The sequence below is a fragment of the Miniopterus schreibersii genome, assembly GCF_964146895.1.
Source record: "Miniopterus schreibersii genome assembly, chromosome: 2".
Classification (NCBI taxonomy): Eukaryota; Metazoa; Chordata; class Mammalia; order Chiroptera; family Miniopteridae; genus Miniopterus; species Miniopterus schreibersii.
In genome coordinates this window covers 80,593,443-80,608,729 of record NC_138102.1, presented here as the reverse complement: position 1 = coordinate 80,608,729, position 15,287 = coordinate 80,593,443, and the positions used below count along the sequence as shown (strand labels likewise).

General features: G+C 38.7%; 1 protein-coding gene across 2 annotated transcripts; it reads left to right on the top strand.

Moving 5' to 3' along the window:
* Positions 1-618: 618 nt before the first annotated feature.
* Positions 619-9,610, top strand: NUDT15 (nudix hydrolase 15). Of its 2 annotated transcripts, XR_013998289.1 has the most exons (4): positions 619-814; positions 3,958-4,154; positions 7,337-8,607; positions 9,578-9,610. XR_013998289.1 is itself a non-coding variant. In XM_081130145.1 (3 exons), the coding sequence occupies exons 1-3, from the start codon at positions 660-662 to the stop codon at positions 7,495-7,497; spliced, it is 513 nt and encodes a 170-aa protein (XP_080986271.1). In that variant the 5' UTR covers positions 619-659; the 3' UTR covers positions 7,498-8,963. The 2 variants fall into 2 exon arrangements, 1 of the variants encoding a protein (XP_080986271.1); XM_081130145.1 differs by lacking the exon at positions 9,578-9,610 and having other exon boundaries at positions 7,337-8,963.
* The last annotated feature ends 5,677 nt before the right edge of the window (positions 9,611-15,287 follow it).

Below are 15,287 nucleotides of genomic sequence, written 5' to 3'. Positions count from 1 at the left end.
CTTGTTGCCATTTTTGTGGTACCATTTGACCTTTTAAAAGTATGTGCACATTACTTTGGTAGAAGTAAAACAATTTATGTTAATTTAAAAAAAAATCCTTTTCATCCAGAGGGAGAATTATGGTTTGTTTTAATTATAACTCTGATTCAGCTGGGATTTTGTGTTGGTTAAAAGTGTGCAAGTAACTGGACTGTGTCTGTTTTTCCTCCTGAATAGGTTACAAACTCCCAGAACAATTTATTGTTTAGTCCGATTTCCCCCCATAATTTGTGAATAGTTATTTCTGTTAGTTTCTACACTAAGTGCCCTTGCCCGGGCACCACACTGATTTGAACGATAGTGAGAATGAGTTTACTGTGGTGGAGGTCAAAGAAAAAACAATAGGATGCGCAAAGGTTCAGGCGTATAAAAGCAGGTGGCTGGTAAATGCATCGTTTGGAGGAATCTGAGAGTAAAGACTGTTGAAGGCGCAACAGAAAGTCCTCTCGAGAGCAATCTCTACACCTCGCAAGGGGAAACCCGTCGGTGACCCAAGCACCCAGCACGAAGCTGAGCCGGCCGAGGCCCCCGGCGCCCGCGCAGGCGCGGGAGGGGATGGTGGTGGCCCTGGGCGGGGCGAACGTCGCTTCCGCCGCGGCTCGCGGGCGCTCCCGCGGGTTATGGCCGGCGCGGGGCCGCGGGCGCGCCGGCCCGGAGTCGGGGTGGGGGTGGTGGTGACCAGCTGCAGGCATCCTGGGTCCGTCCTCCTGGGAAAGAGGAAAGGGTCGTTTGGAGCTGGCAGTTTCCAACTTCCTGGGGGTCACCTGGAGTTCGGGTAAGCGGCCGCCTCACCGACCCGGGGAAGGCGGGCGGTGCACCGGGGGACGAGCCCCTGCCCTGTGTCTGGGCGCGTCCGTCCTGCGAGCCGCGCTGCGTCGCTTCTCGCGCGTTCTCCGGTTTTTGCTCTCGGGGCCCTGCGCCCAGCAGGCTACGGCCGGCAGGGGGCGTGAGCTGGATGCGGGTCAAGAAGGGTGTCCGTGCCCAGTGCTTTCATCTTCGCGTCTGCCCTAGTTGGTTTGTGAGGTGTGTTTTCCTTCGTGCGTACGCAGGAAAGACGCAGAGGCGGTGTTTATAAACCTCGAGCAGTCGCGCGTCGTCAGTTAAGACATTTGCGCCATTTCCCGGTAATTTAAACGTACGCAGGTATGTGGACTAGTTCTTGCCCGCGTTGTTCCAGCTGCGCGCTAGTGAAACTCGCTGAGCCTCAGTTTCCCCGTCTTTAAAATGCAGGCGTACGAAGTACTCTTGAAAACCCCTCTCTGCTTTGGCATTCTGTGATTTGATGCTGTATCAGATTGACAAAGTTGTACGGTTACGAGGCAGTTCTACACAGAGTGAAGAAAGCCTGGTATTGTGCCAAAAGGCGCATTCTGAAGTGAAAATAAGGTTCAAGTTAATAGCAGATAAACAGCATCTAAAGCATTCAGACCCAATGCTTGGTTTTCCTTTAGTAAGAAGTTCCAAACATACATGAAAATAGAGAAAATTGTGAACCCTTATACCCATCACCTGCCTTGTTCTTGTCTCATCTTTACTGCTCCCCTGCAAACACACACACACAACCCTTGTTTTCTAGACCATTTCAAAAGAAATCTCAGACATCCTATTATACCACCCCTAAATAGTTAAGTATGTATCTGTAATAAACTTTAAAAAACATAACCACAATACTATTTTTACACCTAACACAATAATTCTTTAATATCGTACCCAGTCTTTGCCGTTTTCCCCAAGTGTCTTGTAAATGTCTTTTTACTATTTTGTACCAATCAGTATCAAAGGAGGGGCACATATTGCATGCGGTTAATAACTTTTTAAAATCCCTAACCCCCTTCCCCTTTTTCCCCATGGTATGTTGAAGAATATGGGTCCACCTATTTCTTATAAAATGGTAGTTAGAAGTAGGGGCTTAATCCTAGTGCTTTTTAATCAGACTTTGTTCTTTATAAACTGTGGAATTCTCATTGTCTTTTAGCACATGGAATTTTTTTAATGGTCTTCAGAGTTTTAAAAAGTATCAGTAAGTTCATCATTTTCAGGGAATTAAGATAAGCTATCAGTTAATAAAGAATAAAATTTCTAGATTAAGAAGCAAATTCCCCAGGGAGGCACACCATATTACTTTATCAATTGTTGGTGGGCATTAGCCAAATTTAGATCACAAACTAAGCACTACTTAGAATGTATAATTACTAAAGCAATGGCTAGAGATAGCAGTCTTAACAATAACACAAGATAATATTGAAGTATTGACTAAATTATTAACTGATAAGAGCCAACATTGGACTGTAATGAGCTTTTTACTAAGTGCTAGCTAGATATTATGCTAAGTTCTTCACATGTATGCTGTTATTCATCTTTATATAACTGGTATACTGAGTGGGCTAAATTTTATGGAAAACAAACAGGAAATGGCTTTATTTTCTCCTTCCATTGTCTTCACACATAATTTGTCTTTCCCATTTCTGCTGCTTCATGATATTTCCTGCAAATTCTATTGTTTTCCTTCTCTTGATTATAAAAATAAATCACATTTTGGTGATTATGATCCACTTCCAAGCATTTATCTCTGCCCTGTGGTGAGGAAAGGAGATGTGGGCCATTGTTTTGCTCTTTCTCCACCTTCTCTTCTTACTGTTTCTAGTTTCCTTCCCTCTACAGTATATTGGGGAAAGAGGGAAGTGGCCAAACCTTTTACAGGTCTGGTGCTGCCGTTATCCATCCATTGGTGCCCTCTGGATACGTTATTCACATGTGTGTGCTCTTTCTCAGGATATGTTTTTGGCTGTCTGGAAGTCTTTCAAGAATTTCTGCACTGCACAGTTCCCTGACATAAGTGACCAACTTACTGTGATATTGGTTCCCCTCTGCTAGCTCTTGCTTTTAGCACACTACCCTACAGTGTGTTGTACCATCTGCTTGACCCATAGGAAATTCACAATGGAAATAATGCTTTCACTGCTGCTCTTTTTCCTTGCTCAATAATTGTGGGCTGCTCTAGCCAGTCTCCTTCCTTCCAAATTTCCAAAGTGGGGATAAGCATCAGCTGCTGTGTTCACATGCACCCCTACACACCAAGGGACACATTTCAGACTTACCCAAGAGCTCTTACCCTTCTACAACCTCTACTCTAATGCGTTGGGGTAGGCCTGTGAGTTTCTGTCACTCACCATGCATACCTTCAGCAGGGGAGTGACAGGGCCAGCATCTCCTTCTTGGGAGTCACACCCAGTCTCTAGTACTAATTCTCCTGGAGCACCAACCTCTCACTTGGTTTGGGGGCACAGTTGGCCTCTCATGAGGAGGAAGGGAAACATTCCTACAAGGCTGAAAAATCATAACTTTCCTCCTTCCTGAAGATCTCTCGACTTTCAATGTAGTCTGGCTTTTCTTAGCATGTTTGCTCTTTTGCTGTCCTCTTTGGAATTTAGAGGTGCATAGTGCCTATTCTCAATTTCGAGGCGTAGACTGAAATTCTGAGACTACAAGAAAAGACATAGTCCACTTCTTGATACACTTACAACAACCCCATGAGAAACTAACATTATTCTCTTTTTACTTATCCAAGGTAGGAAGTAATAGATTTCAACTCAAACCTAGGTCTAATTGACTTCAAGCCTGTGCTCTTAACTAATATACTGAACTGTCTCCTGGTTGCATACTGCTTCCAGGCATCTGAACTAGTACTGAATTTACTAAATGCTCACGTTTTGTTGCTCAATATGAAGTCCTTTTTGTCTTCTGATAACTATATACAGGATATACAGAATGTCAAAGGCAGGGTTTGATTTATTTATTATTTTAACGCGTGAACCAATTACAGTTCTTTTTGCTTTACACTAGGAATTTCTAGCGAAGAATTTCTGGCAAAAAATAAGTGGATAGAATTGAATACAATGGTATGTTTCTGTTTTTCAGTGAAAGCTGGGAAGAATGTGCCCAAAGGGAAACCTGGGAAGAAGCAGCTCTTCACCTGAAAAATGTTCGCTTTGCCTCGGTTGTGAATTCTTTTGTTGAGAAAGAGAATTACCATTATGTCACTATACTAATGAAAGGAGAGGTGGATATGACTCATGATTCAGAACCTAAGAATGTAGAGCCTGAAAAAAATGAAAGTAAGAGAATTATCTATAGTAATGCATTTTTTATTTAGGAGAGTATAACTTCTGAAGGAATATTACATTATGTTGCCATATGAGGAGAATTAGATTTTCTTCATATAGAAATATAAATATACTTAAATCCTGGAGTCACAAGGACATAACAGGAAAGAACCGGCACCTGAGCCAGACTACTTGGTTTGCATTTTGATTCTTTCACTTAGAAATTTGTGACCTTGGGGAAGTTATTATCCTCTTTATGCTTCTTTTCTCATCTGTGATAATAGTAACTACCTCAGATGAGTTGTTGTAAGGGGAAAATGAGTTAATACATTTAAGAACCTAGTGAACACAGTAAATATTCAGTAAATGTTCGTTTTATTGTTAGTGTTTATTTTTTTTTACAAACTATGATTTTAAGCAAAACATTTAATGTGCCTTCCTCAGGTTTCTCACCTGTGCAAAAGAGGTAATGACTTCCTTTTATAGAGAATGATTAACCTGACAAAACAGTTATCTATTATCTTCTTTGTTGAATTAAGTGCTCTAGGAACTTTAATGGCAATAGCTTATGTTTGTTATTTACTCCATATTAAGCATTCTTCTAAGGGGTTTGAATGTATCATCTCTTCAAATTTGATAAAACTCTATGAGAAAAGGAACTAAAGAGAAAAATATCAAACTTATTGAATATATTATTTTCCGTATGAAACTATTCAAGTGGTCTCATGTAGTGGACCTACCCTCTAAATATTTAATATCTTTTCTAATATGGAAGACTGTGTTCATTCAAAAAATACTCATTGAGAACTGTGTTCCGGACACTGTTCTAGGCAGGCACTAAAGAAACAGTGATGTATAGAATGAAGTCCCTGTCCTCCTGGGGGAAAAGGCAGCAAATTAGCAGATATTTTACAATAGTAATGATAAGGAATAAGAAGGAAAGTCTGTGTAAGGATAGTGGTACATGTGTGCTGTGTAACGATGGTCTGAAGGGCCTCTGATAAGGGGACATGTATGCAGAGAGGCCTGGGGAAGTGATATTTGTAGAATGAATAAATCATGTCTGACGTGTTTTAGAGATTGATTTGATTGAGTGAATGAAAGGGTATGTTCTATCCGAAGTTCTTTTGAGTCATGCAAATGTTTAATAAAGTAACTACTTGAAATCACATAAAATGAACTAGCAAAGTCTGAGCTGAGTTGTTTTTATTCAGAACACTTCAGACACCAAATGTGTGTGTTTTTTCCTCATACCAACTAATTTTCCAGCTCTCCAAAAAGCAACTGGCTGGACTACATTTCAATTCAATTCTGACACTATCTATCCATAGTTACCGTCAGATCTCAAAAGTTTAAGCACTCAGTCCCACAGACTGCCCCACCTCAAACACCATGCAGAAGTCCTGGCCTCCTGTAATTTTGACCACATAACTATACATCAGGGATTCCCACGGCCCCCTTCTCAGGTTCAATAATTTGCTAAAATGGCCCACAGAACTCAGAAAAATATTTTACTTGTATTACTAGTTTCTTATAAAGGATATAACTCAGGAATAGCCAAATGGAAGAGATGCCCAAGGCGAGGTATGGCCTTGGTATGGAGCTTTCATGCCCTCTCCAGGCATGCTACCATCCAAGCATCTTAATGTGTTGACAAACTTGGAAGCTTTCCAAATTGAGTTGTGTAGGGTTTTTGTGAAGGTTTCATTACCTAAGAATTTATTATTGGTTAAATTATTGTCTACAGGTCATAAACTCAATCTCAGTCTCCCCTTCCCTCCTCTAAGGTGGGGCCTGAGGGTAGGGCTGAAAGTTCCAACCCTCTAATCATGCCATGGTCTTTCTGGTGACCAGCCCCCATCCTGAAGCTATCTAGGGGCCCCCAGCCACCAGTCATCTCATTAGCAAAAACTCAGGTATGGATGAAAGGGGTATTTTATGGATAACAAAAATGCTCTTTTCATTTCTATCACTCAGGAAATGACAAAAGGTTTAGGAACTCCGTGCCAGGAAAAAGGGATGAAGCTCTCTTGAGACTCAGTTAATTTAGCATTTTGCAACACTTTGTTGGGCAATATCTCGCTCTATCTCTCTATCTCTCTCTCTCCCACCCTGGCTCCTCTCTCTGTTATGTGTGTGGTCACAGTTGCTGATAAGCCCTTCCTGAATTTACTCCAGTTTCATGGATTCTCTGTTCCCTGCCTTCCCAGAGTTAAACTACATATCTGTATTTTATAGGCTGAGAAACAGTTAATGGAAGAAACAGTACTTATACATAGGTATATTCATGTAGTCATAAAGAAACTTATTTAGAACATGGAGTATACATCTTACTATCATAATATTTATATATTCACCTTTCATGAGCATCTGTGCTTTTATGTATTTACATCAAAGAAAATGCCATTCCCTAGAATATTTTTTCTAGGATTTCATGTATTTTACAACTAACAGACACTGTTAAATCTTTCTTGAGTCAGTAGATTTTTCAAAAAAATTAGTCCCCTTGCACAGAATATTTTTTATTCTCTGTACAGTTTCCATTACTTTTTTAAGAGAGAGTGGAGAGCTTAGAAATCTTGTAATCTACCTTATATTATAGGTGAGGAAACTGGTATATTTTAATGTAGTGTAACCTCTAGTTCTGTGCAGTTTGTTTAACTAAATGTTTAAATGAAAATTGAATCATACTAAAAAAAAAAAAAATTGAATCATACTAAATCTGGGTTTTACCATAGTGTGGACCTTATAAACTTGGCTTCATGTTCAAATAATGGCATGTTTTAAATGATCATCATTCTTTTCTTAAGATCTTCATTCTAAACGCAAGTTGTTTGCATAGCCAAGCTAATACATAGCATTACTATTGTACTTTCTATCAGTGGCAAATTATTTTAAATTTTAATTAATTTTTAATTGATTTTTAGAGAGAGGGGAAAAGAGGGAGAGAGAGAAACATCAATGGGGGAGAAACGTCATCCATCAGCTGCCTACTGGGGATCGAGCCCAAAACCTGGGCATGTGCCCTGACTGGGAATTGAACTGGTGACTTCCTAGTTCATAGGTTGATGCTCAACTTCTGAGCCACGCCAGCCAGGCTAATTAATTTTTTCAAGTATAGGTTAACTTGCCAAAATAAATAACCTCTATTTCCTTTCAACTAAGTAAATTGATTTGGTATCTTTCTTTTTTAGGTTGGGAGTGGGTTCCTTGGGAAGAATTTCCTCCACTAGACCAACTTTTCTGGGCACTACGTTGTTTAAAAGAACAAGGCTACGATCCATTTAAAGAAGATTTGGATCATCTGGTAGACTACAAAGGAAATCATCTCTGGATGAACAAGAAGATTACCTGATTTATATATATATATATATATGTAATATATATATATAGAAAGAGACAGAGACAGAGACAAAATAAGGTCCAGAGAATGAAAAATATCTGTATTTTAGAACAACTTCATTTTATCTAAAAAGTTCCATATTTTACTAGTTTTTTTCTTTTTTTTTTTTTTAAAGATATTTTTATTGATTTCAGAGAGAGGAAAGGAGAGGGATAGAGAGATAGAAACATCAGTGATGAGAGAGTCATTGATCGGCTGCCTCCCGCACGCCCCTGACCGGGAATCGAACCGCGATCTCCTGGATCCTAGGTTGATGCTCAACCACTGAGCCATGCCCGGCCAGGCTATTTTCAGTCTCTTATATACCCACCACCCTTTCAGCCAGTACTTGTGAAAAATTTCCTGGGTTTATATTATGAATTGTATTCCAGACTCAGAAAATGTGATAAATGGTGATATTGTGATTAACCTGCTTTCCATATTTCTCTAGGATATTTTCTGTGTAGTTTGTCATTACCAGCTTGCATGGAGTGTAGGAGAATTTGCCTTAGTGTTTCAGTTCAGATAGAGATCCTAATTCAGATGCTAACACTGTATGCCTGTAGTAGAATATATCATGTTTGTTGGTTTTTCTTTCTTTTTTATCTAAGACGAAAGATTTTTGGTAGTACATTGTGATAGTCCTTTTAACTAGAGTGGACAGGACAGGTTATTAGGGTATATTTTCTAGCTTACTGATTGGGAACCTAAACCAAGAGAAGTGAGAAGAACCTCCTAGGATCTGTATTCTATCATTAGCAAGCCATCTAATTTTGGATTTCTCACTTAATCTCTCTGAGATCTAGCATCCTTATATGTAAAGTAACCACTGCTCTAGACTAGAGCAGTGGTTATCAAAGTGTGGTCTGAGCAAGTCCTTGAGACCTTTGAAGGATACTCAAGATCAAAGCTGTTTTTTTAATACTAAGACACGATTTGCCGTTTTTACTCACATTCTTTCGTGAGCATACAGAAGAATGTTCCTGACCTTACGTGATTTGTGCTAACAGGCTGAATGCAAAAGCAGATGTGAGAATCCAACTCTCTTCTATTAAACCAAACATTAAAGAAATTTGCAAAAATGTAAGACAATGCCATTTTTCTCACTGTTGTTTTTTTTTGTTTTAGAAAAATAGTTATTTTTCATAAAAGTTATGTTAACATTTGATAGGTTTTGTTATTTGTAAATGAATTAATAAAAAATTCTTAATATTTCTGTTTTAATTCCTAATGTGATAAATATCACTAGATAAAACCCTACAAAAACCAAAACTCTTTGGGGTACTTATATTTTTAAGACTATAAAGGTATTCAAATAAAAAAGTTTAAGAACTGCTTGATTAAACCACAAGTTTACTGCTTTTTCTTTATAAGCCAACTTCTGTAAAATCCCATGCTTCTCCTAGAGCTGGTTACATTTGAATTTTGCCCTTTAAAAAGACTAAAAAGTACTATAACACATGCTACCAAAGAATATTTTTCCAATAACCGGATATAATTTTTTAAATTTTTAATTGCTTGTCTTTTCAAAATTGTATGTGTACATTGTATAGTTTATCATTTATAAATTTCATTTTCTATTTATTTTTACATGCTTTTCTTGATGTTAGAATGTTAGAGGAGCTCAACTATAATAAGTGTATATTCCTTGCACTTCAGATACACTGATGAATTTCACACAATTTTTTTCTGCTCCTATTTGATCACTCCACATCCTTCTGTATCTTGCTAATTATTTTTACTCCCTTCTTCAGTTGACTTAACCCCTGTCCCTGATCCTCCCTACATGGTGGACATGTGAGGCTGGATAAGAAGAACCCAGACAAGTCCTATGGATGAAACTTTACCATAGGTTTATCTCAAGTGTAGTGGGTTGGGAATTTATTGAGACATCTATTTATGCTAGTACTTTTCCAAGCAGATATTTTATAGCTTCAGAAACTTGTCACAAGCCTATAGAGTTTTTTTTTTCAAGGAAAAACTTTTATATTTTATATATCAGTGTTATTCAAATACAGTACAGTCCCTGACTTAACATTTTGCCCTCTTCCAGTTGCTAGAACCTGTCACCAGCTCTTTGAATTCTGTCGCAGTGGAGAGGAGCAGCTGCTCCGATTTACACTGCAGTTTCTTCCAGAGCTGATTTGGTGCTACGTTGCTGTCTCACCAGCAGAAATGTGCATAGCAGTGGGTGCATGGAACCTCTTCTTCTAGAGGTTTACAATTTGGTTTGTATTTAATGTGGTTAACAAACTTTTTTTTGGCAAAAGCAAATACATAACCTTTTCAGCAAAAGCAAATACGTAATAGCAACTACTTTTCATGTTTGTAAAGCTGATATTTGTTTTTTGTAAATCAAATGACTTAGCTCATTATTCCAAACATAACTTTATGGAGGGCTATATGGACATACATATAATTATGTAAATAAATCTTTTGGGATTTATGGGCATATGGACATACATATAATTATGTATGGACATACATATAATTATGTAAATAAATCTTTTGGGATTGACTGAAGACTGAAAATCAGACCAGTTTTTTATGGATTATCTGAAAATATTGTTGATTAAAAATTTTTTTAAACTTAAAATCCATTGCCTATAAATTGTTTGTGACCTCCACAAAAAAAGTTTAGGAGAAAAAATTTAGTTTAATATCTACCACTAATAATTCTGTAAAATCTGGACTGTCTCCAGCATTTATACCATTGATTTAACATGTAGTTTGAATTACTAATAGTACTTGTATATTAATTAGCATGACATTCTAGATACTTAAGGTTTCTACCTTTTTAAAAATTTTATCTTTACTATTGTAAATATTACAGATGTCCTCTTTTTTCCCCATTGCCCCCTTCTACCCCGCACCCACTCCCCGACCCAGGCCTTCACGACACTGTTATCTGTGTCCATGGGTTATGCATATATGCATATAAATTCTTTGGTTAATCTCTCCCTGCCTACCTGCCCACCCCCACCTTCCCTCTGAGATTCATCATTCTGTTCCATGCTTCTGTGTCACTGAATCTATTTTGTTCATCAGTTTATAATGTTCTTTAGATTCCACATATAAGTGAGATCATGTGATATTTGTCTTTCTCTGCCTGGCTTATTTTGCTTAGCATAATCTTCTCTTGGTCCTTCCATACTACCAAAGGGTACGAGATCCTTCTTCTTTATAGCTACATGGTATTCCATGGTGTAAATATCCCACGACTTTTTTATCCACTCAGCTACTGATGGGCACTTGGGCTGTTTCTAGATATTAGCTATTGTAAGTTGTGCTGCTATGAAAACAGGGGTGCATATATTCTTTCTGATTAGTGTTTCAGGATTCTTAGGATACATTCCTAGGAGTGGGACCACTGGGTCAAAAGGCAGCTCCATTTTTAATTTTTTGAGGAACCTCCATACTGTTTTCCATAGTGGCTGCACCAGCCTGCATTCCCACCAGCAGTGTACTAGGGTTCCCCTTTCTCCACATCCTCGCCAGCACGTATCATTTGTTGATTTATTGAAGGCAGCCATTCTGACAGGTGTGAAGTGATACCTCATTGTGGTTTTAATCTGCATCTCTCTGATGATTATCAACATTGAGCATTTTTTCATATGTCTCTTGGCTATCTGTATGGTCTCTTTGGAGAAGTGTCTTCTACTTTAAATTTTTGGTAGACAGTTGAGGAGCTTTTGAGGGTTTATTTTTTATTTTTTATTTTTATTATTTCACCCAACTAGACATAAAGGTTTATTACAATGGAAAGAAAAAACTTACCCAATCTCTTATTTATAGGAAAAAAGTAAAAATATAAGAGTTTCTTATTAGAAGGGGATTGCATTTACCTCACCATCTAATATTCTCAGTTGGTATCCAGTAGTCACTTGGTAAATATTTCTGTACATGAGTGAGTGAATGGAGCAGGATTTAGAACTCTCAAGTAAATAATTAACTCTTAGATGGTTTGAGAATTTCCTTTAGCAGAAAAAAACTAATGCTGACTACTCACAATGGTCACATAAAATTAAAGTCAGCTAAAGTTCTTGAAGTATACCTCACTCTGCCAGGACTCTGGGGAGTCTGAAATACCTCTTCATCTATCTGCTAAATCAAACCCTGGGGTGTCCTCTATCCTTAGATAGTCAAGTGTTCCCAGTACTTATTCTGGCAACATCCTAGCGAAAGTCATCCTCGTGGAGCATATCATGAACCCAGCCTCCCTTAGATCCGCTTGAAAGAAACACTCTTATCCTTACTGCCAGCTTTCCAAATAAGCCAAATACTTTCAAAAGAAATATTTTCTTCTTTGAGGCATCACGGGTCATGTTAATCCAGGATTGTGGAAAAGGAAAGCTCAAGGGTGTCATCCATATGGGAAAAAACATAGTTTTCTTCCAACATAAAATCACATCTTGATACTGCCTCCGTATTTTATTTTAAATAATTAGATTATTTATGTTATACATAGAAGACAGTACTGCACTTGAGTAGGGTTTATCAAAAATGCAAGTTAATGATAACAGAACCCATTGGCTTGAAGGTGTGTACCAAGCCTTTCATTTTATGGACTTCAAGAAACTGAATATGGAAATTCATATTTAAGTTCCTCCATAAACATTTAATTTTGCATCCACTGTGTGCCAAGTACTGTTATAGGTGCTTAATAATATTTATACTGTAAATCTATCATGCTTCCTTAATCCCAAATTTCCATTTTAGATTTCCCTGTATTTTTATGTTTAAAATATTTAAGTATTTAGCTTTTTGCATAATATGCTTAATAGCTTAATATGCAATGATGTATCACTCATCTTATTTTTCAGAACAGTGTATGGGCAAAGGGACAAAGTAGGAAGCAAGCCAAGCTTTCACCAGCTTCAGTTTGACCTGATATTCCTGTGTTCTATTCTCTTTTCTTTGCAGATTTACTTTTCACCTATTCTTTGATGACTCTCCAAACAACATTACCTGCAGCTTAGCCTTTTCTCCCCTAAACTCCAGACCCAATCACACACCAGTTTTCTCTACCCGAGATTTTCCATGTCCTTCTAACTTGATATATTTCAAACTGAATTTCCTTTCATCGAATGACTTTATCATCTGCTGAGTTGCTCAAATTACATTCCCTTTTCCCACATACAGCAGTCACACTGTCTTCTTTCTGTTTCTTTGATGTCTGTTGCATCTATTCCCATCACATTGTCCTAGCTTCCTCTCCCCTGGTCCAGATCTTCATCATTTTTTCTGCAGACTATCTTTACCCCTTCACTGATTGATTGAGGTAAAATACATATAACAAAATTTACCACCTTAACCTCTGACTTATTTTTGACATTACTCCTAGAGTGACTTTTCAAAAACATAAATTTGGTAATGGCTTTCAATCAACTTCTTTTTATATAATTCATTGATTTCTGAGAGAGGAAGGGAGAGGGAGAGAGAGAGAGAGAGAAACATCAATGATGAGAGAGTTATCATTGATCGGCTGCTTCCTGCACGCCCCCGACTGGAGATTGATCCTGCAACCCGGGCATGTGCCCTGCCTGGGAATCGAACCACGATCTCCTGGATCCTAGGTTGATGCTCAACTGCTGAGCCATGCCCAGCTGGGCTCAAGCTTCTTTTGAAGTTCCCCATCACCCATAGGATAAAATTCTTAATCTTACATACAAAGTCTTTCATAATTTCCCTAGACTGACTCCCATCACACCTCTGTTACTTTCTCACCCACTATACGCAGGCACATTTCCTTGTGCTTCCTCAAGTGTGCCAAGCTGCTTTCTACCTCCTTTCCAGTGTGCCTGCAGCTCCTTCTGAACTGAGTGTCACTCACACTCTCAATCTGCCTTAACAGAGCTTTACCAGTTTTTCATACCTCGCTTCAGCGGTTCCTTCCTCTGTGATGCCTCCTAGACTCAACCAAGCAGACTTAGACATACCACACCTTATACAATTTCCACTGTATCTTGACTTCATGCGTGGCTTTTGTGACATGTGACACAAGTTATGTTCTTATAAAGGTACCCTATTTTATCTTTCAAATAACTTGATTTAAATTTTTTAGGTATTGAATTCACTTTCATTACACTTGTGAAGCAATAGATTCTGCTGATAAAATGCTCCCACATCAGCTTCCTCCTTAAAAGTGGCTGAAAATAAGTTCTCACCTATTTTGCATAGTTTACATAAACCCTGTTTGTATGAATGAAGAGGAAACATTTTCACATTTTAGGGATCAAGCGAGACTCTTCAGAGGATATTTACTGTGGCCAAACAGCTTTTGATTATTTGAGGTCTTGGCATTGGTTCATCTATGGTAAGGCTGCCAGTAATTGGATATTGTAGTACACATCATGTTATATTCTGCTGATTGTCCTCCCAGAGGAAAGTAAGCTCCTTTAGGCTAGAGGCTATGTCTTTTGTTATTGACCAAACAGCCACAGTGGTGACTGGTGATACTAAATGCCCAGTGTGCACTGGTTGAATAAAAAAATGATCTAGTGTTTTTTGATAGAATGAGAGAAGTAATACTGAGGATACTCAGTAGGACATGCAAATACTGCATTCCAGTTATTTGTAGGGACATAAAGAAGAGCTCTCGGCAGAGAGGAGCTGGAGTCTGAAATAGGAATAGAGGAGATGCCCTGGCTAAAGATGTGCATAAAATCCAAAATTAGGTGGGAATGCTGAAACCCAAATGCCAGGTTTCTAATGGTGAGAAATAATGAGAAGGACAAGTTATTGTATTGTAGGGGAAATTGCTAAGTAACCTATATATAATTATGTGGTTGTGCATATTTGAGAATGCTTTTATGTTTTCTTAGTGGGAATAAAGTGTATTGAGTCAGTAGAATTAGACAAACTTGACTCATGCAGTAAGAAGATGTTTCAATCAACAAGATATTGGGATGTAGAAATACTATTTAGATAATATATTTTTGTAACAACAAGACAGGTAAGCCTGGAGGACAGTTGAAGTCCGGCAAGTAGGAGCCATGGTCTGGCTCAGCCTGCCCAGGGGAGCAGCTGTGTGGACTTTGGGAGGTACTTGTAGAGAGGAAAATAATAAATATTATGGGGAAAGGCTTGAATTGTTCACAGAAGAGATATGTTAAGGCCTCAAGTTTGAGAACTGCTGGGCACACACCTTTTATTTTTTCTCCTTCTGCTGTGGTTGCCACCAGTGAAAATAGACCAAGTGCCCTTGACCTCACACTGCCTCAGATTCCTTCACGTGTCTGTCTTGTCAGCATTGCTACATAGAAGGAATCTGGGCTTGGGGAGTTTTTTCTTCATAGCTTTTTGAATAGGCTAGGTTTGCAAGTACTTATGGTCGCCCACTGCCTTAATCACGCTGCCTGCCTGTGTCACCATCAAAAATTTGAATTCAAGTAGAAGAGGAAAAATAGCTGGTCAACAAGACTCAGTAACAAGGATGCCACATTGGGCAAGGGTCCAGGAGAGGGGGTAAGGAAGTGAGGAGAGGGAGTGAGGAGTTTGGAACCAGGGAAATAGGACTTTGTCAGTAGGTCAGATAGGGGAGTGTCGTAAGGTTCTGAGTGGTCACCTTCACACTCAGCTGCTACTACTGTGCATGGATTTCTCTCCATGGGCCATCCCAGGCGAAATATGTGGGAGTATGGCTGACTGACCCAAAAGATTAGAAAGAGGTGTGGCCGCTAGTAGCCATAGTTTGAGAACTACTAACTCAGTAGTTAAATGTATTCCCTAAGAGCTTGTTTTATGTGGCATCTATCAAAATG